Raw genomic sequence first — 19,451 nt, forward strand, 5'->3', positions numbered from 1 at the left:
AACCATGAAGCACGATTGCATGTTTTTTACCACCAAAATCTGCCCAAATGGCATCCTTGTAGAAACAGACTGGATAAGCTCACCTCATTTGATTCACATCCTAGTGCCTTCACTGCTCTTCTGCATTACAGGAATGAGTCTGCCCCTTGCAAGAAGCTTGATTGGCTGCCAGTCAGGCTCCACATACTAAGGACTGGTTTTCTTTAAATTCACGATCATGCATAATAGAATCAATATTAGTTATTTTTTTCCCCCTGAACACTAGCAGATTCTGCTAATGAACCTCTGTTCTGCCTTCTCCTTTGTAGATAACCATGTTCAGCAGCTTCAGTCAGCATACACCACTTCTCATCAGTTCCAGCAAATGTCTAAGGACTTTCAGGCCTGGTTAAGCAAAAAGAAAGAAGAGCTGAACCAGGCTCGTCCTGTGTCAGCCAAACTTGATGCCTTGCAGTCACTAATTGAAGAACAGAAAGATTTTAAGAAGACAATGACAGATCAGATTAGTTCATATGAAAGAACTATTGCAGAAGGAGAAAGTATCTTACAGAAGACTCAAGGAGATGACAAAGCAGAGTTACAATCCCAAATTGCCACACTCAAGAATAACTGGGATGAAATGAATAAACAGGTAAAAGAAAGGGAAGATAAATTAGCAGATTGTCTGGAGAAAGCCCTCAAATATAAGCAGCATGTAGAAAACCTGCAGCCGTGGATAGAGAAGTGCCAAAGCAACCTGTGTGAATTAAAAGTTGGCATAAATCCTGTTGAAATAGAGGATTCTATAGTTCAGGTGAGAGCATGGCAGAAGGACCTGGATAAACACCATGGGATGGTGGAACTATTAAATAATTCTGCTGAAAGTTTGCTCAATGCAAGTCAAACAGATAAAGAAATTCTTCAAGAAGAAACTAAGATGCTGAATCAGAATGTGAAAGTGGTTACAGAGCAGTTACATAAGAAGAGAGAGTGCTTGGAAAATATGGCACAAAGACTGAAAGAGTTTCAGGACTCATCCAGGGAAACTGAAAGACAACTTAAGAGTGCCAAAGAGCATCTGGAAGCTCATGACTCACTTGGACCTCAGTCATTCAGTAACAAACACCTGACAATGATGCAGGCCCAGCAGAAAGCCTTGCAAGCTTTAAAGCCTCACATTGATTTGGCAAAAAAGCTTGCCCAAGACTTGGTGGTAGAAGCTTCTGATTCAGCAGGTGTTTCTGACCTCTTACTCCAAGCTGAATCTTTGGAGCAAGAATACACTGCAGTGAAGCAGCAAGTTGAGGATAGGTGCTCATTCCTAGAGACCAAACTTCAGGGAATTGGCCATTTCCAAAACAGCATCCGAGAGATGTTCTCTCAGTTTGCAGAGTTTGATGATGAACTTGATAGCATGGCTCCAGTGGGGAGAAATCTCAAGGTACTGCAATCACAGAGAGAGGACATAAAACATTTCATGAAAAAGTTGGAGGATCTTATAATGAATAATGAAAATGCTAATAAAAACTGTAAAATTATGCTAGCCACAGAAGCTGAAGCTTCTCCTGATCTTGTTGGTATAAAGAGAGACTTGGAAGCTCTAAATAAGCAGTGCAACAAGCTACTAGACAGAGCAAAATCCAGGGAAGATCAAGTGGAGGGTACTATTTGTCGTGTTGAGGAGTTTTACAGTAAGCTAAAAGAATTTTCCACTCTGCTTGGGAGAGCTGAAGAACATGAAGAGTCACAAGGTCCTGTTGGAATGGAAACAGAGGCTATTAATCAGCAGCTGAATACATTCAAGGTAGGAAGATTGATTTCTTCTTATTATAAAGTATTTTACCACAATACCATTTTATTAAACATCGTAGTGGTAGGGACTGGTTAAGTGCAGATCTTAGAGGAGTCTTGTTTCACAGTAGTCTGTTCTGTCTGTATGCATTTTATCTGTTTTAAATGGGGATCTTATGCTCCAGAGCTTTCCTTTGCTTCAGCTTGGCAGACATTGGGAATTTTGCACCTCAGCTCCTGGCTCCTGCACCCCAATTCCCTCTTCACCTCTCATCACGATCTTGTTACCTTCTGTAATCCATCTGCCTTTCTGTTTTTGAGAAACTGCATATTGTCTCTATTTGATGTCCATGTATGACACAACTTTCTTCTTCACAGTGGTGTGAATTTTAGACTCCAGTGTTCACCTACCAGCCCACATTCACTTTGCTCATCTGAGTAGTTTAGGGTGTTGTCGCCTGGGTATAAGTTTCAGCATATCTAGGTTTAAGATGTTACCTTTTGCCATTTTCTATTCTGATACACTGGTCAGTTTTACCTCACTGAATTCCACCCTTACCTAGAAACATCCTATAAATAAAAAAAAAAAAAAAAAATAAAAAAAAAAAAAAAAAAAAAAAAAAGCATTGCAGTGATAGTGAGTGTTAATTGAGCTTTGCTGCTGAGATAAGTACAGATATTTGCGCAGGTTAGGTTACAAGAAATGAATTTCCAGTGCTCACCAGAAAGATTTATAGATGTAAGCATGGCTTATATAGTAAGCTATATAATGGCTATATAGTAGCAGTGAATATTCCGCACTGCTTTGGTTTCCTTCCAATATAATATTGATTCAAATGTTTGTAAGACTTGTACATTAGTTGACACTTAATGATAAAGCTATGCTGTTAAAAATTTTATGACCTTGGAAAAGAGTGATTACGTGGCTGGCCCAACAGAGGGTGCATTTTGCTTGTTGAAGCCGTAACGAAAAGGAAAACTAAACCAGAAAACTTTCATCTGGGAATTTCAAATGGAAGTTACTATGAGTTTTGATGATCTTTGAGAATGCATAAATAGAGACAAAAATCTTGAACAAATAGTTACATTATGAGGAGATTGCATTAGACTGGGAGGATTAAAATTGTATGCCACTCTATTCTAAAAAGTCTATCTCAATTCAAAAGAGAAACAAATGGCTTTTCTTTGTATATGTTTAGTAAAACACTTTGGATATTGGAAAATAACAACAGCTCCTGCTGTGAATGCTCTTGCTTACGTTGGCTGTATGGGTCTTCAGCTGCAGGCAGTTTGTGATCACCGATTTCACCACGTTTCTTACATTTTCAAACATTAGGTACATCTTCAGGTCTTTGTTAATAGGTATTTTATACAATAAATCGTATATGTACAAATATGTATGTTATTATAAAGAAAAATATTTCTGGAATGTTACAACCTCATGAGCAGATGGTAGAAAAATCCAGTTCCCTGTGTGTTGTCCCAGTGTTGTAGATCACCAGGGCTTTGGACACAACACAGCAGTTGAGCAGTTTGGGAGTGAGAGACCTGTGCAGAGCAGTGAGGGAACAGCATGCCTGAAACACAAGAGACAAAAAAATCCTGGAGAGGCATAAAGGAGAACAGTGATAGCAGCATGTTTATATGCAGAAGTCTACTCTGGGATTATATTTATATTAGATATTTATAAGCTTAGAAATGTGTTTTGCTTGAAGCAACTATTTTAGGCCATGCTTTTGCTTATGATTAAAAACACAATGCCATTAAACAGGAGGTGAAGAATGATGAAAAAGTGAAGTGTTTAAATAAGTGAAAAGCAAATGGAGAAATAAAACATCAGAGCGAGGAGCCTTTGAAGAAAGGAAATAGGGAAACCAGAACAGGAAATTTTACTAAATGAGAGTGTAGTTAGTGAAGGGATACTGACAGCAGGAGGATAGGGATCAACTCTCCTAATGCTTGGTGTCAGTGCTACTGGGGCATATTGAAATGACAGTATCTATATGTTTATTCTCTTTTCCCTCCCCAAGAGCAGTTCTACCTGAGGCAGCAAACTGTAGGGAGACTGGATCCCCCAGATCCTGCTCTGCTCGTGGTGTGTTTGTGTTTGCTCACACGTTTGCGCACGTACGCAAACACAACCTGAAAATGTGGCTGTGCCACAAAACCTCTGTCTGGCTCCTTCTGTCTTTAGCTTCTGTGGTCAGCTGCAGTCAACTTCAATTCCTCAAGAGGAAAGCTAAAGACTTGTTCTTCGGTAATGATCTATTAGCATGAAATCTTCACTCTCTTCAGGGAAGGATCTCCTGTAATGGGCCAGAGGTGGTTTTTGTGGTTTAACCAATTTTTATGTACAAAGAGTTAGAGCTGCGTGCAACTTCTTGGCATGACATTAAAACACATAATGTTTTGGGCTTTTTTAATAAACTGGCTTTGAGTTGTATTTTATTTTTATATATATATATATATATATATATAAAAATGCATATGCATACTTGTTTTATTTATATTTCTTCTTTGTAATGTACTTACTCCAGTTGATACAGAGTGTTAAATTGAAAGTAGTTGCCATCAGTGTTGAATTTCAAGTAGTTGCTGTCAGTGTTAAACTATATTTATTTACAATGCAGTTATAAAATCTACCTTCTGTAAATGAAAATCTTCAGAGCAGTTCATTTCAAAGTAGACTCTTAGTTCACTTCAGGAAGAGTATAATCAAATGAAGAATTTATCTCAATTAATATAAAACACGCATTAAAAAATTAGTAATTAACTTGGCTTTGTAAGACACTTTTTACCCTAAAGTTTGTATGCAGTGTGTAGATTAGTCCTGAAAGGAAATTTCAGTAAATTAGGTTTGTTAAGGTACACTGAGTCTGCCACCATTCTTCAAAAGCAAACAAAAAAGAATTGTGCAAATGGACTGAACCAAACACTCTGGGTTTGAGTAGCTGCACAGTGCTAGAATGCTTGCAGTTGCAGAAGCATTTGCAGCTAGTTTCTCTCTGAAATAGAGAAAGTGTAATTACTTTACACCCAAAGTGTAATTATTTTACTTTTTGAAACTTATTCACGATTCTTTGTACTGTCATTCTTCTTAGTAAAACCAATGTGTCACTGTTACAGCTTTCATGAGCATGTGGTTCATTTGAATTTTGCTTTTATTTTTGGATTAAAAGTAGATACAGTCATTAGAGGTTGCCTTCTAATTGGACTTTATGGGAATCTTTAGGTAGCCTGAGTAGTCCTGCCAATGAGCTTGAACTAAGATTTTAATTGGCTTATGTTATAGAACCACAGAATTGTTTAGGTTGGAAAAGACGTTTAAGAACATCAAATCCAATGTTAACTCAGCACTGCCAAGTCAACCGTTAACTGTGTCCCTAAATGCCACATCTACACGTCTTGTAAGTCATGTAGAGCCTGTCAGTCCTCTGATTTTTGGAGGCAAATAATGTTGAAAGCATAATCAGAAGTTTCTCTTTAAGTTTCTCTTTGAGCTAAGTGTTGCATATCCCATGCCCTGATTACAAACCCTAGAATAAGATTCTAAAATCTTCAATGGGATTTCACTATAGTTAAGGTCTGTAGTGAAAAGCAAAGGTAATATAACGAAGTATTAAATTTTTTTTAAGAGTTGCATTTTGAAAGTGACTTATCTGTAATACAAAAGCCTTCAGCTAAAGCAGTGAAAAATGGTAAACTATTTTTTAACTGTGAAAATAATTTTGCTGTTGAATAAATACAGACCAGTTTCAGCTATATGCTTCTCCTATAAAATCATGCAGCACTTTCTGAATTCAGCAGGGATCTATCTGGTTTTGGTTGTTTTGGATGAAAATAACTATGGATGATAGGACCTTTCATCAAAAGTATCTAAAATTCCTTTCACATCTTTACCATTTTAGTATCTTCTCTGCTAGAGAATCCAGAGGTGATTACCTCTTTGGCATAATCCAAATGTTATATGGCTGCTCACCAGAGAGGAGGAAGAGAGAATTTGTTTTGTATGGCCTTAGTGTTTTGATATGTAGCTGACTGTTTATTAAGCAATTCAATAAACATAAAGTGTGGTATGTTTGTATTCCTTGCATACAGTGTATCCTGCTTAATGCGGAAAAGCTCGAGCTGATTGTAGCAAATGCACTATGTTAAATTTCAGCACTAAGTGCCTTATGCTGTCCTTAAATTGAGATCTGAATTGTCCCTGTAACTGCTGGCTGCTGTCACACCAGCAGCTCGGGTCACTCGAGGTTTGGCTTCCACTGGAGTGGAGCTGCTTGGCCACGGCAGCTCCTCCCGTGCTGTTGGCAAGTTACCTGTGAGTCTCCCAACCCTTCTCCTCCGTGGTTATGAGCTAGATAGAAGTGTAGGTAGGTTATGAGCTAGGGTTGAACTGTATTTAAAAGATGCCAATTTCCCAAGCGGGAATCTTTGTCCCGATAGGCTAGTTTTGGACTCCAATAACCCCACGGGAGGGGGGAAAAAAAAAAAAAAAAAAAAGGACAAGGTCTTTCAGATATAGGTTGTTTGTTTTGGTTTTGTTGTTTGTTTTTTGGTTTCCCCCCCCCCCCCCCCCCCCAATATTTCAGTGTTTCTTTCAGTGGGAGCTGGATTCTTCAGGAGTGGCTGCCCTGTCATCTAACGCCACCCTAAGCTCTTGCCTCAGGGCTAATGACCAGACTGAAAACAGTCAAAACTGAACATCTCTCTTTGCATGTCAGGTGGAGCAATGTGTCACTATTCCAACACCTAATCTAAACACTAGGGAGTCTGGCGGATTTCTCTATGTATTACAGAGGTGAAGTTTCGGTGTAACTTTGGAAAGGAAGCCTCCATTGAAATGAGCGCTTTATGAGAGGGGGCGATGGCGTGCGGGCGCGGTCCAAGCGCCGCTTCCTTCCCGGAGTTTCTCCGGGGCGGGCAGGCGGCCGGAGCGGTGTCGGCCGCTCCCCCGGCGCTCAGGAGCGGGCTGGGGCGGGAGTGATGTCACCGCCGGGCGGGCGGCGAAGCCTCCCCGCCGCCTGCGCTCGCCAGCCCCCGGCACGGCACCGAGCGAGGCGCGGAGGCGCGGGCGGCTGCGGAGAGAAGGGGCGGCGGGGAGGGACGGAGGGAGGGGAGCCCCCGGGGGAGCCCCCAGCGCGGCGCTCCGGGCGCGGGCGGGCCGGTGGCCGATGTTTGCTGCGGAGCGAAGCGGGGCGTTCCCGGCGGCCGCAGCGGGGCGAGCCGGGGCGCTGGGCGGCCGCGCAGGGCGGGACGCGCCGGCGCTGCACGGCGGGGATTTCCCTCCCTCGGCTCCTGAGCGGCTGCGCCTCAGAAATGAGGAGGAGGCGAGGGCAGCCCGCTAGCTGCCTCTTGTAGTCGGGACCTGCCGAATGTAAACCTGCCGTGCCTTCGGGGAACGCGCCGCGCTTGCTCGGCTCTGCAGCTGCCTTAAAGAGCTCTCCAGGATGGCATCGGGAGAATCGGGCTGAAACATTCGTCTTCCGACGGTCTGCTCAAAAGGACGCGTTGGCTTGACTGCTGGAAAGTGATGTTTTCCTGCGGGACTTGTGGAGGCACCGCGAACAAGCCTGTTACAAGAGGAGGATAAGCTGCCTTTCAGATCGAGGTTATTTATAGCTACTGCCAAAAAAGTAAAGGGCTGTTTTATTATTCTTACTGTTCTGGATTTAACTTATTACCCCCCAGGATTTTGTCCGTGCCTTGGTCAGGACCATACAAGCCACTGTGGATTCTGTCTTTTTAAGCTGCCATACCATGGTTTATTTATAAAGAAGATGGGACCCTGCAAGCCAGCTAAATGGATTACAGTTAAGCAGTCATGTACAGAAGATAATGCACCGCCTTCTGTAACACTTGTTCGTTTGAAGGCTTATTTGCGAGATTTCAGATACGGATTCTGACCTGGAAAAATAAATGAAGCCTTCCACTGAATGTTTGACATATTTGGCTACTGCTGGTTTCTGCTATAATTTGTTTTTTCTGTGACATTGGGACATTTCTATTACTTTCTTACTGAAGCACTTTATATTTTGGGAGGGTGGGAAACCTCATATCCAGGTAAAGTCAAATTTAAATGGATGCACTGATACTGAATGACCTCAGCCACTATGATGTATATTTTTGTATCTATGCATCTTATGCTAAGGGCAAGTTTACTATTTCTTCAGATTGCTAGTGTTTTTTAAATGTTTGCCCTGAATCTGTGAAAGCGGAGGTATACTTGTGTGATTACTTTCAACATGGGGAAGCCACTTAGCAGGCCAGACTGTCTACGTCAGAATCCTCCATGTGTTGGCAAAGGGGAAGAAGATGAAGATCTAAATATTGAAGACTGCTACGTTCCCCAGAGGTCTATCTATGACACTGTGCGGCTGAATGAACAGATTGATTCAGGCTCTAAGGGCAGCCTCTCTTCGAGGCATTTCACAGACAGGACCTTACCCTACAGTCACAGAACACTGGACATCAGTACTTTGTGCTCCAATGGTGCTCTTACTTCTTCCAGTGTTTTTGAGCTCCGAAGCCGTGAAGCCAACAAGTTAGATGAAAAAATGATCTTTGATGCTCTTAAACTGAACAGCGATATAATTCGGACGGCTGGGTTGCCCAAAGCAAAGTCTCACACCGAAAAGAAGGAGCACAGACGATCGTGGAGAATGCTTGTTCCACCCAGCTTTCCAGATTACACTAATAGAAGTGAAAGCTCCTTTAATGAAACTGCTGATCTGTCAGAGGCAGCTAGACTAGGCAAATGTAGATGGGGTACAAATTCTCTTACCTCGGAAGAGGATGATTCTGGTTTATGCAGCCCTCCAACAGAAAGGGAAGATAAACAAGATACACCGTTAGCAGGGGAGCAAACTCAAACACAAAGTCTGTCTTCTGCAGAAGATATCCCTGTAGTAGGTCAGTTCAGACCATATATCCCAACAATTTGCAGAGAGCAGCAAACCCCACTGCTTGCAAGCACGAGTGTCCCTGTCAAAGAAAACTGCAGACTGGCTTTGCATGACATTTTACCCTCTGGAAAAGTAGAAGGAGACAATGCTGAGAGTGATCAAGAAGAGACAGAGGGGAAATACTCTCACTTACAAGGTTTCAAAGAGAAAATTCTATCACATGAAGATCCTCTTCAAGGTGATGGAAGAAGTATTACCCCTAATGAAAATGAAGTGGAAAATGCATATGAAGTTCATGGAAAAACTAAAATACGAGTCACAACAGTAGAGGAGGATTATGTGGATGATGTTTCTCCTCGTGTAGATGTTTATTACACTAATGCTGCTGTAAATACTAGTGACTCGGATTTTGCGAAATATGAAATTTTATCTGATACAGAGGAATGCAGTGTAGCATGTACAGGCTCAAATGAAATGGCATTTTCTGTTCAACAGCTTGAACTAGATAGTACTGTAAACTGCCCAAAAGTTTTCCCAGAGAGAAATAAAGGCAATATCTGGACTACTGGCATCCAAGACACCTTGGATACAGTCTGCAATGGCCTCTTGTCCAACAAGGTAATTAGAAAACAAAAAAATATCCATAGATTTGTGAAACAGTTGTAATATAACTGTAACGATATTTGTTTAAAACTCTTAAGTTTTGCCATTGTTGCAAAAACATAACTTTAAGAAAATCATTGATTAGCCAGATGCGGTGATCAGTGTAATTTGCATAGCACGCATGGCTGGGGGGGGGGGGGGGGGGGCGGGGCAGCATAAATAGGTGAAATAGTATGGGAAATGAACAGGGGGCAAAGTCTGAGGGGGTGATCATTACTCCAGCTGTTCTGAGCAGGGGTGTTGTTGCCCAGCTGGTGCGTGGTATTCCCGCCGTGGAATGCCTCCTCCGTGCTCTGTGCTGGTGCTCGGTGTCTGCCCCTCGTGAGTGCGGCGGCAGGCAGTGCCATTCGAGGGCAGCTGCGGCCCATGAGTTCAGCCGGAGCCGCCTTACTCATCCAGGTATAAGCAACAGTATCAGATGGTTGTGGTTTCCAAAGCAGGCAGATTAAAGGCTCGCCGCCTCTTCTGCAAGCTGCCTTTTGCATTTGCGTGCCAGAAAGCAGATCTGACCTTACGGTAGTATTTTACAAGCGCAGGATCTTGCAGTGCTTTGTGAGTGGTGGATGAGGTAAGAGAGTAAGGGAGGCTTTGTAATAAGGAAAGGGTGTTTGTCGGGTCTGTAATTTTTTTCTTCCCACTCTGGTTGAAATCTGAGATACTTCAAGCTTTGTTGCTAAGTTGTTCTGGTAAACTTTGGCCTCAGCAATAATTGTAATTTATTTTAAGCTCGTCTCCACAAAGAATCTGTGCGTTTTTAAAAGGCAGATTATGGAGATCAGTCCCCTCTGTGGTAGGACATTGTTTTCAAAAGATGAGACTTTATGGCACATAAAAGAAGAATTTGTTATTGATTCTGTGTTGAAATATTATTCTGCCTCCTCCTTACCCTACAGTCAAGAAACACACAAGCATTTTCCTTCTTCTAGGAGCAGCCAACTCATTGCACGCTCTCAGTTTTCATGCAACCGGTCTTAGAGATTTTAGGGGGTTTTTTTGTCTGTAGGAACAAATCTGTAAGGGATGCTTAATTTATTTTACCCCTCCTGTTTAGTGTATTTGCTGTAGCTTCTAGATTAACTTGTCAAGCTGGTGGAAGTGTGCTCAGCCACCTGAGGTCTGCAGCTCTAAAAGCAATCACTTGCCACGGTGCGTTTGGTGCAAAAGAGGAGAGTTGCTGATACATTCAGAGTGATCTCTGCTTTTCAGGATGCTGAGAAAGGTTGCTTTGAATGCACTAAGTGTACACCAGAACTGTTACTGAATGCTGCTATAGAAACTGAAGGATTTAGGGTCAAAAGTTGAGCATTCTTTAGCATTGTTTATTCATTGGTTATTTTTCACTGGCCTCTGTAATTAATTCAGGGGCTTCAGGCCATTTTCTGATCTCATTGACACTTGTGTCAGTGCAGCTTAATGCTGCTGAATACAAATGGAGATTTACATTGCTGTTGCTAATGGTAATAATCTGGCTCTGAAAAAGCCTAAATACCTGCAAGAGTAAAATAAAGCAAACACAAAACTGCTCAAACTGCTGTTGGGCACGGTCAAAGCCTTGGCAATTTGCAAGAGTATCTTTTGAATGAAAGCCCATTTTCCTGGGTGTCTGCCGGGATACTCTTTCAACCGCATCTGTAGTGCCTCCTCCTCACTTGCTACACCATCGTCTCCTACACCGATCTTAAAATATCTCCTTCCTTCACTGTTTCTTTGACTTAGGTCCTAATTTGGAAAAAATGCCCACTTGTCTCTCTTGGTCTGTGCCATTTTTTGTTAGATTTTATAGATAGATAATTAAACAGGTGAGTTTCTCCAGTCTTTTTTATCTTTTTCCCCCAATCAGAAGTTTTTGTTCCGCCCCCCCATAACTTCACCACCTCTCTTTCTCTCTGTTCCTTTCCTTCCTATCTAAAACTGGTCATGGAAATGTATGCCATTTCCCCCTTCTATGATGTATTGAATTTGCTCTGTTTACATTGAGTCTATTCTGTTTAGATTTATTAATGCTTTTTTTAGGAAGGTCCTGACAAGGAATGGCTTCCTTTCTTCTAGACACCAGTTTTAAGCAATGTTTTTGTTGCATACTGTCATGTAAACACCAGATGCATTTTATAACAAAAGTTACCACATTTCATGTCTGTCTTGGGTTTCAACTGCAGGTATTCCAGAAAGAAGAAATTGAACCCTTACAAGTAAAACAACAGGAAGTAAATTGGTTGGGTCAGGGCCTTATTCAGAGTGCTGCTAAAAGTACCAACACAGAAGACCTTGAACACGACCTTGAAGATGTCAACACCCGATGGAAGACTCTTAATAAGAAGGTTATTTTCTTGGATACTATCCTGCTTTTGTTGTGTTCTGCCTTTTGATTATTTGCTTACTGATTTCTTTCCAAATACAGGAAATTAAATATTCACTAAGAATATGAATTGTATTTCCTTTACACATACACTTTGTTTGTAATTCTAAGGATAGGATTTATATTGGTAATAGCCAGAGGTGTTGCTGGCAAAATACAAGATTTTACCAAACTGTCTCAAGGTCTGTCTTGATTTTTATTCAGGAAAGACTCACAGAATCATTAAATAGTTGGGATTGGAAGGGGTCCCTGGAGATCCAGTCCCACTTTCAGTCATTGCTAGCATGATTTTTTACTTTGTTGTATTTGCACATGTACACTCTTGTACCTGCACAATGCACAGAGCAATGGTACAGCCCAGCTTTATGTGACTTTAGGAATGTTTCCTTTAGAGCACCTTAAGGATTGTATTTCTTGAGGCATCAGAAAGTACCCCTGCTTTGAAAAACTGGCTGTAGATGTTTTTCTGTATTCAGCAGTAGTTGCTGTTGGAAAATGGAGAGGGTGGGGAGTAAAAATGGTGCTCATCTTTTTCTGCTTTCTTCCCAAAAGAGTGATGCAGCAGAACCAGAGACAACTGTGGTTCATGTATTTGCCTTCTCCTTTCCTGTTTTATTTCTCATTATTGGGCCATATTAAGAGCTGCTACTTTGATATGATGGCTCATTCTTTCTATAAGGAAAATAAAGACCATCTGAAATGCAAACATTCTGTCAGTATATTTCATAATACTGTAGCTATATTAACTAGGAGGAATTACTAGCTATATTAACTTGTTAGGAATTACTAGAGCAGGCTGATTTAGTGGGAGTCAGTCTGTTCTTTTCACTGGATGCCTCTAGCCCTGAGAGATTCATGCTGAATTGTGACATAGTGGTGTTATAAAGAGTATTTATTAGTGATACTGACAGATGTTCTACAGATTTTGGTAATTATTTAACAGAAATAAAATGAGTAAGGTGAGATCCTGTGCTGTTTTCTCAGGTTGCCCAGCGTGCCGCGCAATTGCAGGAAGCCCTCCTCCACTGTGGGAGATTTCAGGATGCCCTTGAATCTCTGCTTAGCTGGCTCATTGATACAGAAGATCTTGTGGCTAATCAGAAACCACCATCTGCTGAATTCAAAGTTGTCAAGGCCCAAATACAAGAACAGAAGGTAAGTGAAATGGTTTCAGAATCTCTCTTCTTCCACTGGATCAATGAGAACAAATTCCCAGTCTTCGGCAAAGCATAATATCTGTTCAGTGTATTATATTACACTGGGGCGTGCTGAGGTGTTTAAAGAAGCCATCTGCTCAAAACTCAAGACTTTGTTCAGGGTTGGGAGAAGTGCTCATCTTCTTGGATATAAGACAGAGTGATACTGTACAATCTGGGCTCTGGTTAGAATTATTAACATTATCTGGAAAGGATGTTGAAGATTCATTGGAAAAAGAGAAAGCATAAAATCCAGTATTTGGCCATTTGAAAGGTAGGAAATACAACCTAGTAAATTTTCAGTCTAGTACTACCAAGATAAGATTGCAGATTACGGGCTTATATACTTTGTTCTCGGTCTTCACATGATCATTGTTGCTAATTAGCTGGAATCCCATTGGGAAGTGGCCTGTGCTAATGTAGAAACTCAGTGTCATCAACTTTGGCATATTTTAATAGTGGTTATAGAAAAAAAGAATGATAACGTAGCTGAGAAAACATGGAATTGATGTAGTTGGGCTGTGTGGCCCACTGGCACCCAAGGATTTAATATAAAGTTATGGCCAGTACCGGTTGTCTTCTTGGGATACCTGCGATGGCAAAATGTTAATGTTACCAAAGGCACCTAGGGAATGGAGGAGGGGGGGATTGGGGACAGAGGCACATTTTATTCTTCACAGAGAATTAATGTACTACACAAGATTGGTGAACTCAGTTGTATCTCATGTAAGTGATGAATTGATTATACTATGGTTTTAGTATCTATTTTCCCATCTCTGTGTATCTGAATTACCAATTGTGATGCCAAATCTGGAAGGGCACGCATTTTTCCATAAATGTTCCTGTAAAATGTAACTTAATTCTAAATAGCTTGATTCTCTCAAGGGTGTTATGTAGAACTTTTTCCTCTATGTGTTCACTTTTTGGGCTGTCACACATCCTTACGTCAGAGAGACCAAGGTTGTAGCCTGGGCTTCAGGAAACTCCAGTGTTCTTAAAAAACAATTGAGAAATTAAAATGAGCCTTTGTTGGTCAGGGAAGGGGTTGATGTGTGTATTATGTGTATCTCTTTGATTAGCTTTGTTCACATTTCTATCACAATATAGACATTGTGGTTTTGGTTTGGGTTTTTTTTTTTGGTTTGTTTTAACGGCTTTTCAAGAAGTCCACTGTTGTTACAGTTGCATTATTGCGGTATTTCCTTAATAACCTGGTGCTTGATTCCTTTCTCTGTAGCTTCTCCAGAGGCTGCTGGATGACCGCAAGCCTACTGTTGAGGCAATCAAGCGCGAAGGGGAGAAAATAGCAGAGTCAGCAGAGCCTGCTGATAGAGTGAAAATCTTGAAACAGTTGAGTTTCCTGGACAGTCGATGGGATGCCTTGCTCAGTAAAGCTGAAACGAGGTACTTGAAATTCTCTCATGGATTTGAAAAACGCAGACATAGCATTGTGATAGATGTTCAGAAGCAGCATGTGGAACTCTATACTGTGAAGTACTATCATGCTTTTGACTGCATTATGTCTAGGTGTCTTGATGTTGATGTAATGGGTCCTCTGAGAGAAAAGTGGAGAAGAGTGACCTGAAGAGACCAAAAGCTCTTTAAAAAAGGTTTAGTCTACGATGTGATAATCTGCTAGGATTAACTACATATGTATCTTTTGAATATTTTATCTCTGTTAATTAATGCAAGTGTTTTGAGACAAGAACCTGTTTTGCAATGGAACCAAGTGCAAATTTTACACCAAAAAAATAATAATGATATTCTGTTGGAACTTCAAAATCCTGAATTGCTGCTACAAAGAAGGGGCACTCAATTATTTCCTTCTTTTTCTTTTTTTTTAGTATCATCTACCTAATTAGTTTCTGCAGCTTAGAGGTCATCGTAATGTCAGTTGCAGATGAATGCAAGGTGCTGAGCCCCCTTAGTTTTCAAGAAAAAAAAGGACCTTTAAAGTGTATAGATACATATATTCTAGCAACACAGAAAACCCTGTCTCCTAAAATACATTGAGGTCCACTCACTTCAAGTTCCAATTGAAAAAATCAAACAAAATGCATGCACACAGTATCTGTGTGAGCACAGACTTACTTTTATGAGTTGTGTCAATGTATAAAATACCTGTAAAGTTATGAACTCTAAAGTGTCTTTGAAGAAATCTGTGTTGGAAGGGTTACTGATCATGTTTTCTGGGCGGGGATTTGAGAAGGACAGTCTTTTTTAGAGCAGAGAGAAGAGTGCATGAGACATAGCGTGGGAAAAAGGCCTATAATTGACAGTAATAGAGGACTTGGGAAGGTGAAGAAAAATTTAAAGTGCACAGTGAAGGTTTACAGTGAAGAAAAAATGATTTGTTGGTACTTAAAGTAGCATTGAACTCACCTCACCTCTACTACCTTCTATTCCTTCTGGTAGCCTCTCTTTAGCTGAACCTGTTTTGTTACTTCATACTAATAATAGGCTTATTTAATTAGTCAACCACTAATAGATGATTATTTCCTTTTTTTTTTTTTCTTTTTTATTGAAGGAATCTGACTCATTAGCTGGGGTAAATGTTAATGTCATGTTTAATTTAATAATATCCTCCCAGTCTGGTGATATCTAATTACAAATGAAATTGCAGATTTTTCCAAGCCATCCATTAGCTGCAGGTTTGTCTCTGTTGTCCTTTGGCTGGTCTCTAGAAATGAAGAAGGAATTTGAGGATGATTTCGAAAAATAGTAGGGTACCCCACAGAGTGTTCCATGGCTAAGTATGTCAAGTCTACCTTCTTTATAAGCCTTGGAAAGCACATATAAAAGTAGCTTTTATCTGGAACGAGATCCTCATTTGAAAGACATTATTGTGATGTTTTCATGTAGAACAAATCTCTCCTAAAAGTCTGCTTGAATGACATTTGTTTAGCACTGCTTGTAGAGAAGACTTGGCTGTAATCAAGACTCTTCTCTGACATGTAATGATCTGAACCAGAAACATTTTAGATACTGCTTTTCTGTTCTGGAGGTCAAGTCTCTGTGCTTTATTAATGTTGTTTCACTAACTTCATTCGGAGCTTTCATCCAGGACAAGAGATGTAAATTTAGAACAAAATAATTTTGTTGTCATCATTGAAAAAATGTTTAAAGATATTTTACAACACTGAGGAAGCATGACAGTATGTTCCAGTTCAATAAAGCCTTCGCCCAACTTTAAAACATGTATAATAGTCAAGGGAATGTAACTTTATGCTCCAAGACAGCTGGAAAATTGAGAACTATCTTAACCGGGTATAAAGTTGAATTCTAGATTATTTTTAAGAAAAAGTATATGAATAAAGTGATATTATTTTTATTTTCTAAACTGGTATATTAGCCAACTGCTTTGGAGGTGTTTGGTTTTAATTTTATTTCATTTTTATTTTACCTTGCTTTTCACTAAGCATCATGGATATATGTCTGTTTCATTTAGTGACTGGCTCCTGTAATGAGACTGAATTATTTCTGGGGTGTTTTTCAAAGGATTCAAGGGCCTTTTTTCTTTATTAAAACTGCTTGACACTTATTTCATCACAAAAGATAACCATTCCCTGGGTGTATCGATAGGAACCGCCAGCTGGAAGGCATCTCGGTGGTAGCGCAGCAGTTCCACGAAGCTCTGGAGCCACTGGTGGAGTGGCTGACAGCCACAGAGAAGAGGCTTGCAAATGCAGAGCCGATTGGAACGCAGGCCTCCAAACTGCAGCAGCAAATTTCTCAGCATAAAGTAAGACACAAACCACTCACTTGCTTCGGTCATTCTTTTTAGGTGCTTCTGTAAAGCACAACACAACTGGCAAAGCTGTTGCACTGTACTCATTTTACCATACTGTTTCATTTTTTTCCATCCTGTAATTTAAGTTTTATATATTTATGTTGGCAATATGTCCTTTTTTTTGTTCAATTTTTGTTTAGTTCCACTTAAATTTATTTTATGTTTTTCTGATTTTCTTTTTCATTATTCTTCATTGTCTAAAATAAAATATAGGCCCTAGAAGATGATGTCCTAGCTCACAATAAGAGTTTACATCAGGCCATTAGTGCTGGTCAGTCTCTAAAGACTATGAGCTCCAGGGAAGATAAAGATGTGGTGCAGGAAAAGCTAGATTCTGCTCAGGCACGATACATTGACATTCAAGAGAAGAGCAACAGCAGGTCTGAACTTCTCCAGCAAGCTTACAGCAATGCTCAGATTTTTGGGGAGGATGAAGTTGAGTTGATGAACTGGCTGAATGAAATCCATGATAAACTGAACAAACTGTCAGTCCAAGATTGCAACACAGAATTGCTTGAGAAACAGCACTCTGAACTACTGGTATTTTGTTTTCTGTTCATTTCTTATTTAATTCATGTTTTTAATTTTGATTTATATCACCATACATCATTTATTTTTATTAATATATTTTGTTTAAAATGTCAATATACTTATGCTAAATCAAAAAATATTATTTTTAGGTCTGTGCTAACATAAATGACCTTTATTCATAGGATCTTCAGGAAGAGATTCTTCTTAGAAAACAAAATGTTGATTTGGCGATACAAAATGGCTTAGAGCTTCTCAAGCAAACAACAGGTGAGAACTTACATAAGACTATATTTTATCATACTTTTTTTTTTCTTGTACTTGTAGGTGCATAAGAAAATTAAAGTGGAACTTGTAAATATGGTTCATATTTACTGGCTAAAGCAATCATGGTTGTTTATTTTAATAAGGTTTGAGGTCAAGCTAGGTTATGTTTTGGGTCCAGTTTTACTTTTAATGTAAGTGAGCAAAAGGCCTTTTTTGGCTGTAGAGAATTCAGCCCTTGAATCCTTTTATTATTTTTAGTGGAAAATTATTTTAGTGAACCTGCATTCCATTGCTAATAGTGAGTTATGGACATTACTCATAATGGAGAGCTCTTTGGCAGTGGACACAGTAAATTCCCTGCAAGCATCCACAGATGAACAAGAAATTAGACTACCTATTACTGCAAGGGGAAAACTTCTGCCATGGGAACTAAGACTGTGGCAAAAGTTGCATTCCAGTTCTATACAATGTCTGTTCTGTAGATCAACATCTGTCCAGATTTTCCAGTACTTGTAAAGTTCTTGAACTGCTTGAGACATATGTTTGTGCAGGTATTATCCTTTTCTGTTCCAAACTCTGACATGGCACATATTCTATGATGAAATTTCAACAGATCTAATATTATGGATAATAAAGTTCAATGCATTGTTTTTCTTTTAACCTTTTGAGTTGTGCTTCAAATGGATGGCAATGAGGGTGAACTGTGATGTCAAAATCTACTGTAATTGAAAGTCTAGTTAGTAATATCTTTTTTTAATTTAATAGTTTTGTTTAATAATTTTTTGTTGTTGTTCTTTACATTTTCAGTAACACTTTTATATCTTTTATTTCACCTTTAGAAGAAGTATTATGAATTTAAAGGTGGATTTTTTTAATAAGAACATTTCTGTTTAAAATTGGATTTAACTCCTTATTTTTGTAATAGTTTAGTAAAGCAGAAATAAGACAGAAGGACTGATCCTGAACTGAGGTAAACTTTGTAGCTCTGTGGGCTTTCGTGATGGTAGGATAATTCACAACAGTTCAGGTTTGGCTTTGCCACCTTGTTTGGTTTATTTTATAAATTAAATACGGAGGTTTCTGTAATATGTGGAGTTTGGGATTTTAGGCTTTTTGTGGTGGTGGTGGTTTTGTTTTGCCTTTTTTTTTTTTTTTTCTTTTTAACATTTGTGGTCATGGGAAATAACATTCCTTTAATATTTTAGGTGATGAAGTTGTGATTGTTCAAGATAAACTGGAAGGCATTAAAGCGAGATACAAAGATATTACAAAATTAAGTTCTGATGTATCCAAGACTTTAGAGCAAGCTCTGCAGCTGGCAGGCCAACTGCACTCAACTCATGAGGAGCTCTGCAAATGGCTTGATGAAGTAGAGATGGAGTTACTCTCCTATGAAACTCAAATACCAAAGGGTGAAGAATTAAGCCAAGTCCAAGAAAGACAAAAAGTAGGTTTTTGAACCTGTGAATTATTTACTGTTCTGTGATTCAGTGAGGTTTTGTGCTAATTTATACTTGATATGAAATAATTTTTGAATAAATAATTTTGACATCAGTTCATTTGACTAGATATAACAGTAGTTAAGAATCAAACTTTTTCCAGAGTCATCTGTTATAATCACGTATGAAATTGGGCTGAGGTTTATTTTTAGCACAATAGAAGCATAATATTTTAATTTTATTTGAGGAGCTACCTAACACTGGGAAACTTAATAAGCTGTCAAACAAAGTTATTTTAGTTCTTTAGCTGTGACATGGATAAAATCCTGTAAACTGTCAGCATTTTAAACAGATATTACTAATTTTCTTTGACAAGACTTATTTCAAAAGAAAAAATATAGTCTAAGCTGCATGGTATGGAAAATGTTGAGTGTGGAAGCTTAAAAAAAATTCTGTTAAATTTCTTTAATAGATGGGGAGTTATGTACAGGTAAAAACTCATTCCTTTGTGTGAATATGTCCTTGAAATTTCATCCA

At 39.4% G+C, this 19,451-nt stretch overlaps 1 protein-coding gene across 15 annotated transcripts in view; it reads left to right on the forward strand.

Annotated features, from left to right (window-relative positions):
- The window catches only part of DST (dystonin), a 297,150-nt gene that overhangs the window by 218,200 nt on the left and 59,499 nt on the right, over positions 1-19,451 (forward strand). For 13 of the 15 annotated variants that reach the window (XM_040059996.2, XM_040059997.2, XM_040059998.2 and 10 more), the window contains 8 exons: positions 309-1,783; positions 11,495-11,656; positions 12,679-12,849; positions 14,128-14,294; positions 16,473-16,632; positions 16,894-17,220; positions 17,394-17,478; positions 18,681-18,922. In XM_040059996.2, the coding sequence (XP_039915930.1) occupies positions 309-1,783; positions 11,495-11,656; positions 12,679-12,849; positions 14,128-14,294; positions 16,473-16,632; positions 16,894-17,220; positions 17,394-17,478; positions 18,681-18,922 (2,789 nt within the window). The remainder of the gene's footprint in view (positions 1-308; positions 1,784-11,494; positions 11,657-12,678; positions 12,850-14,127; positions 14,295-16,472; positions 16,633-16,893; positions 17,221-17,393; positions 17,479-18,680; positions 18,923-19,451) is intronic. The other 2 variants (XM_040060004.2, XM_040060002.2) reach the window with 1 other exon arrangement.

The sequence above is a fragment of the Hirundo rustica genome, chromosome 3 (genome assembly GCF_015227805.2).
Source record: "Hirundo rustica isolate bHirRus1 chromosome 3, bHirRus1.pri.v3, whole genome shotgun sequence".
Classification (NCBI taxonomy): Eukaryota; Metazoa; Chordata; class Aves; order Passeriformes; family Hirundinidae; genus Hirundo; species Hirundo rustica.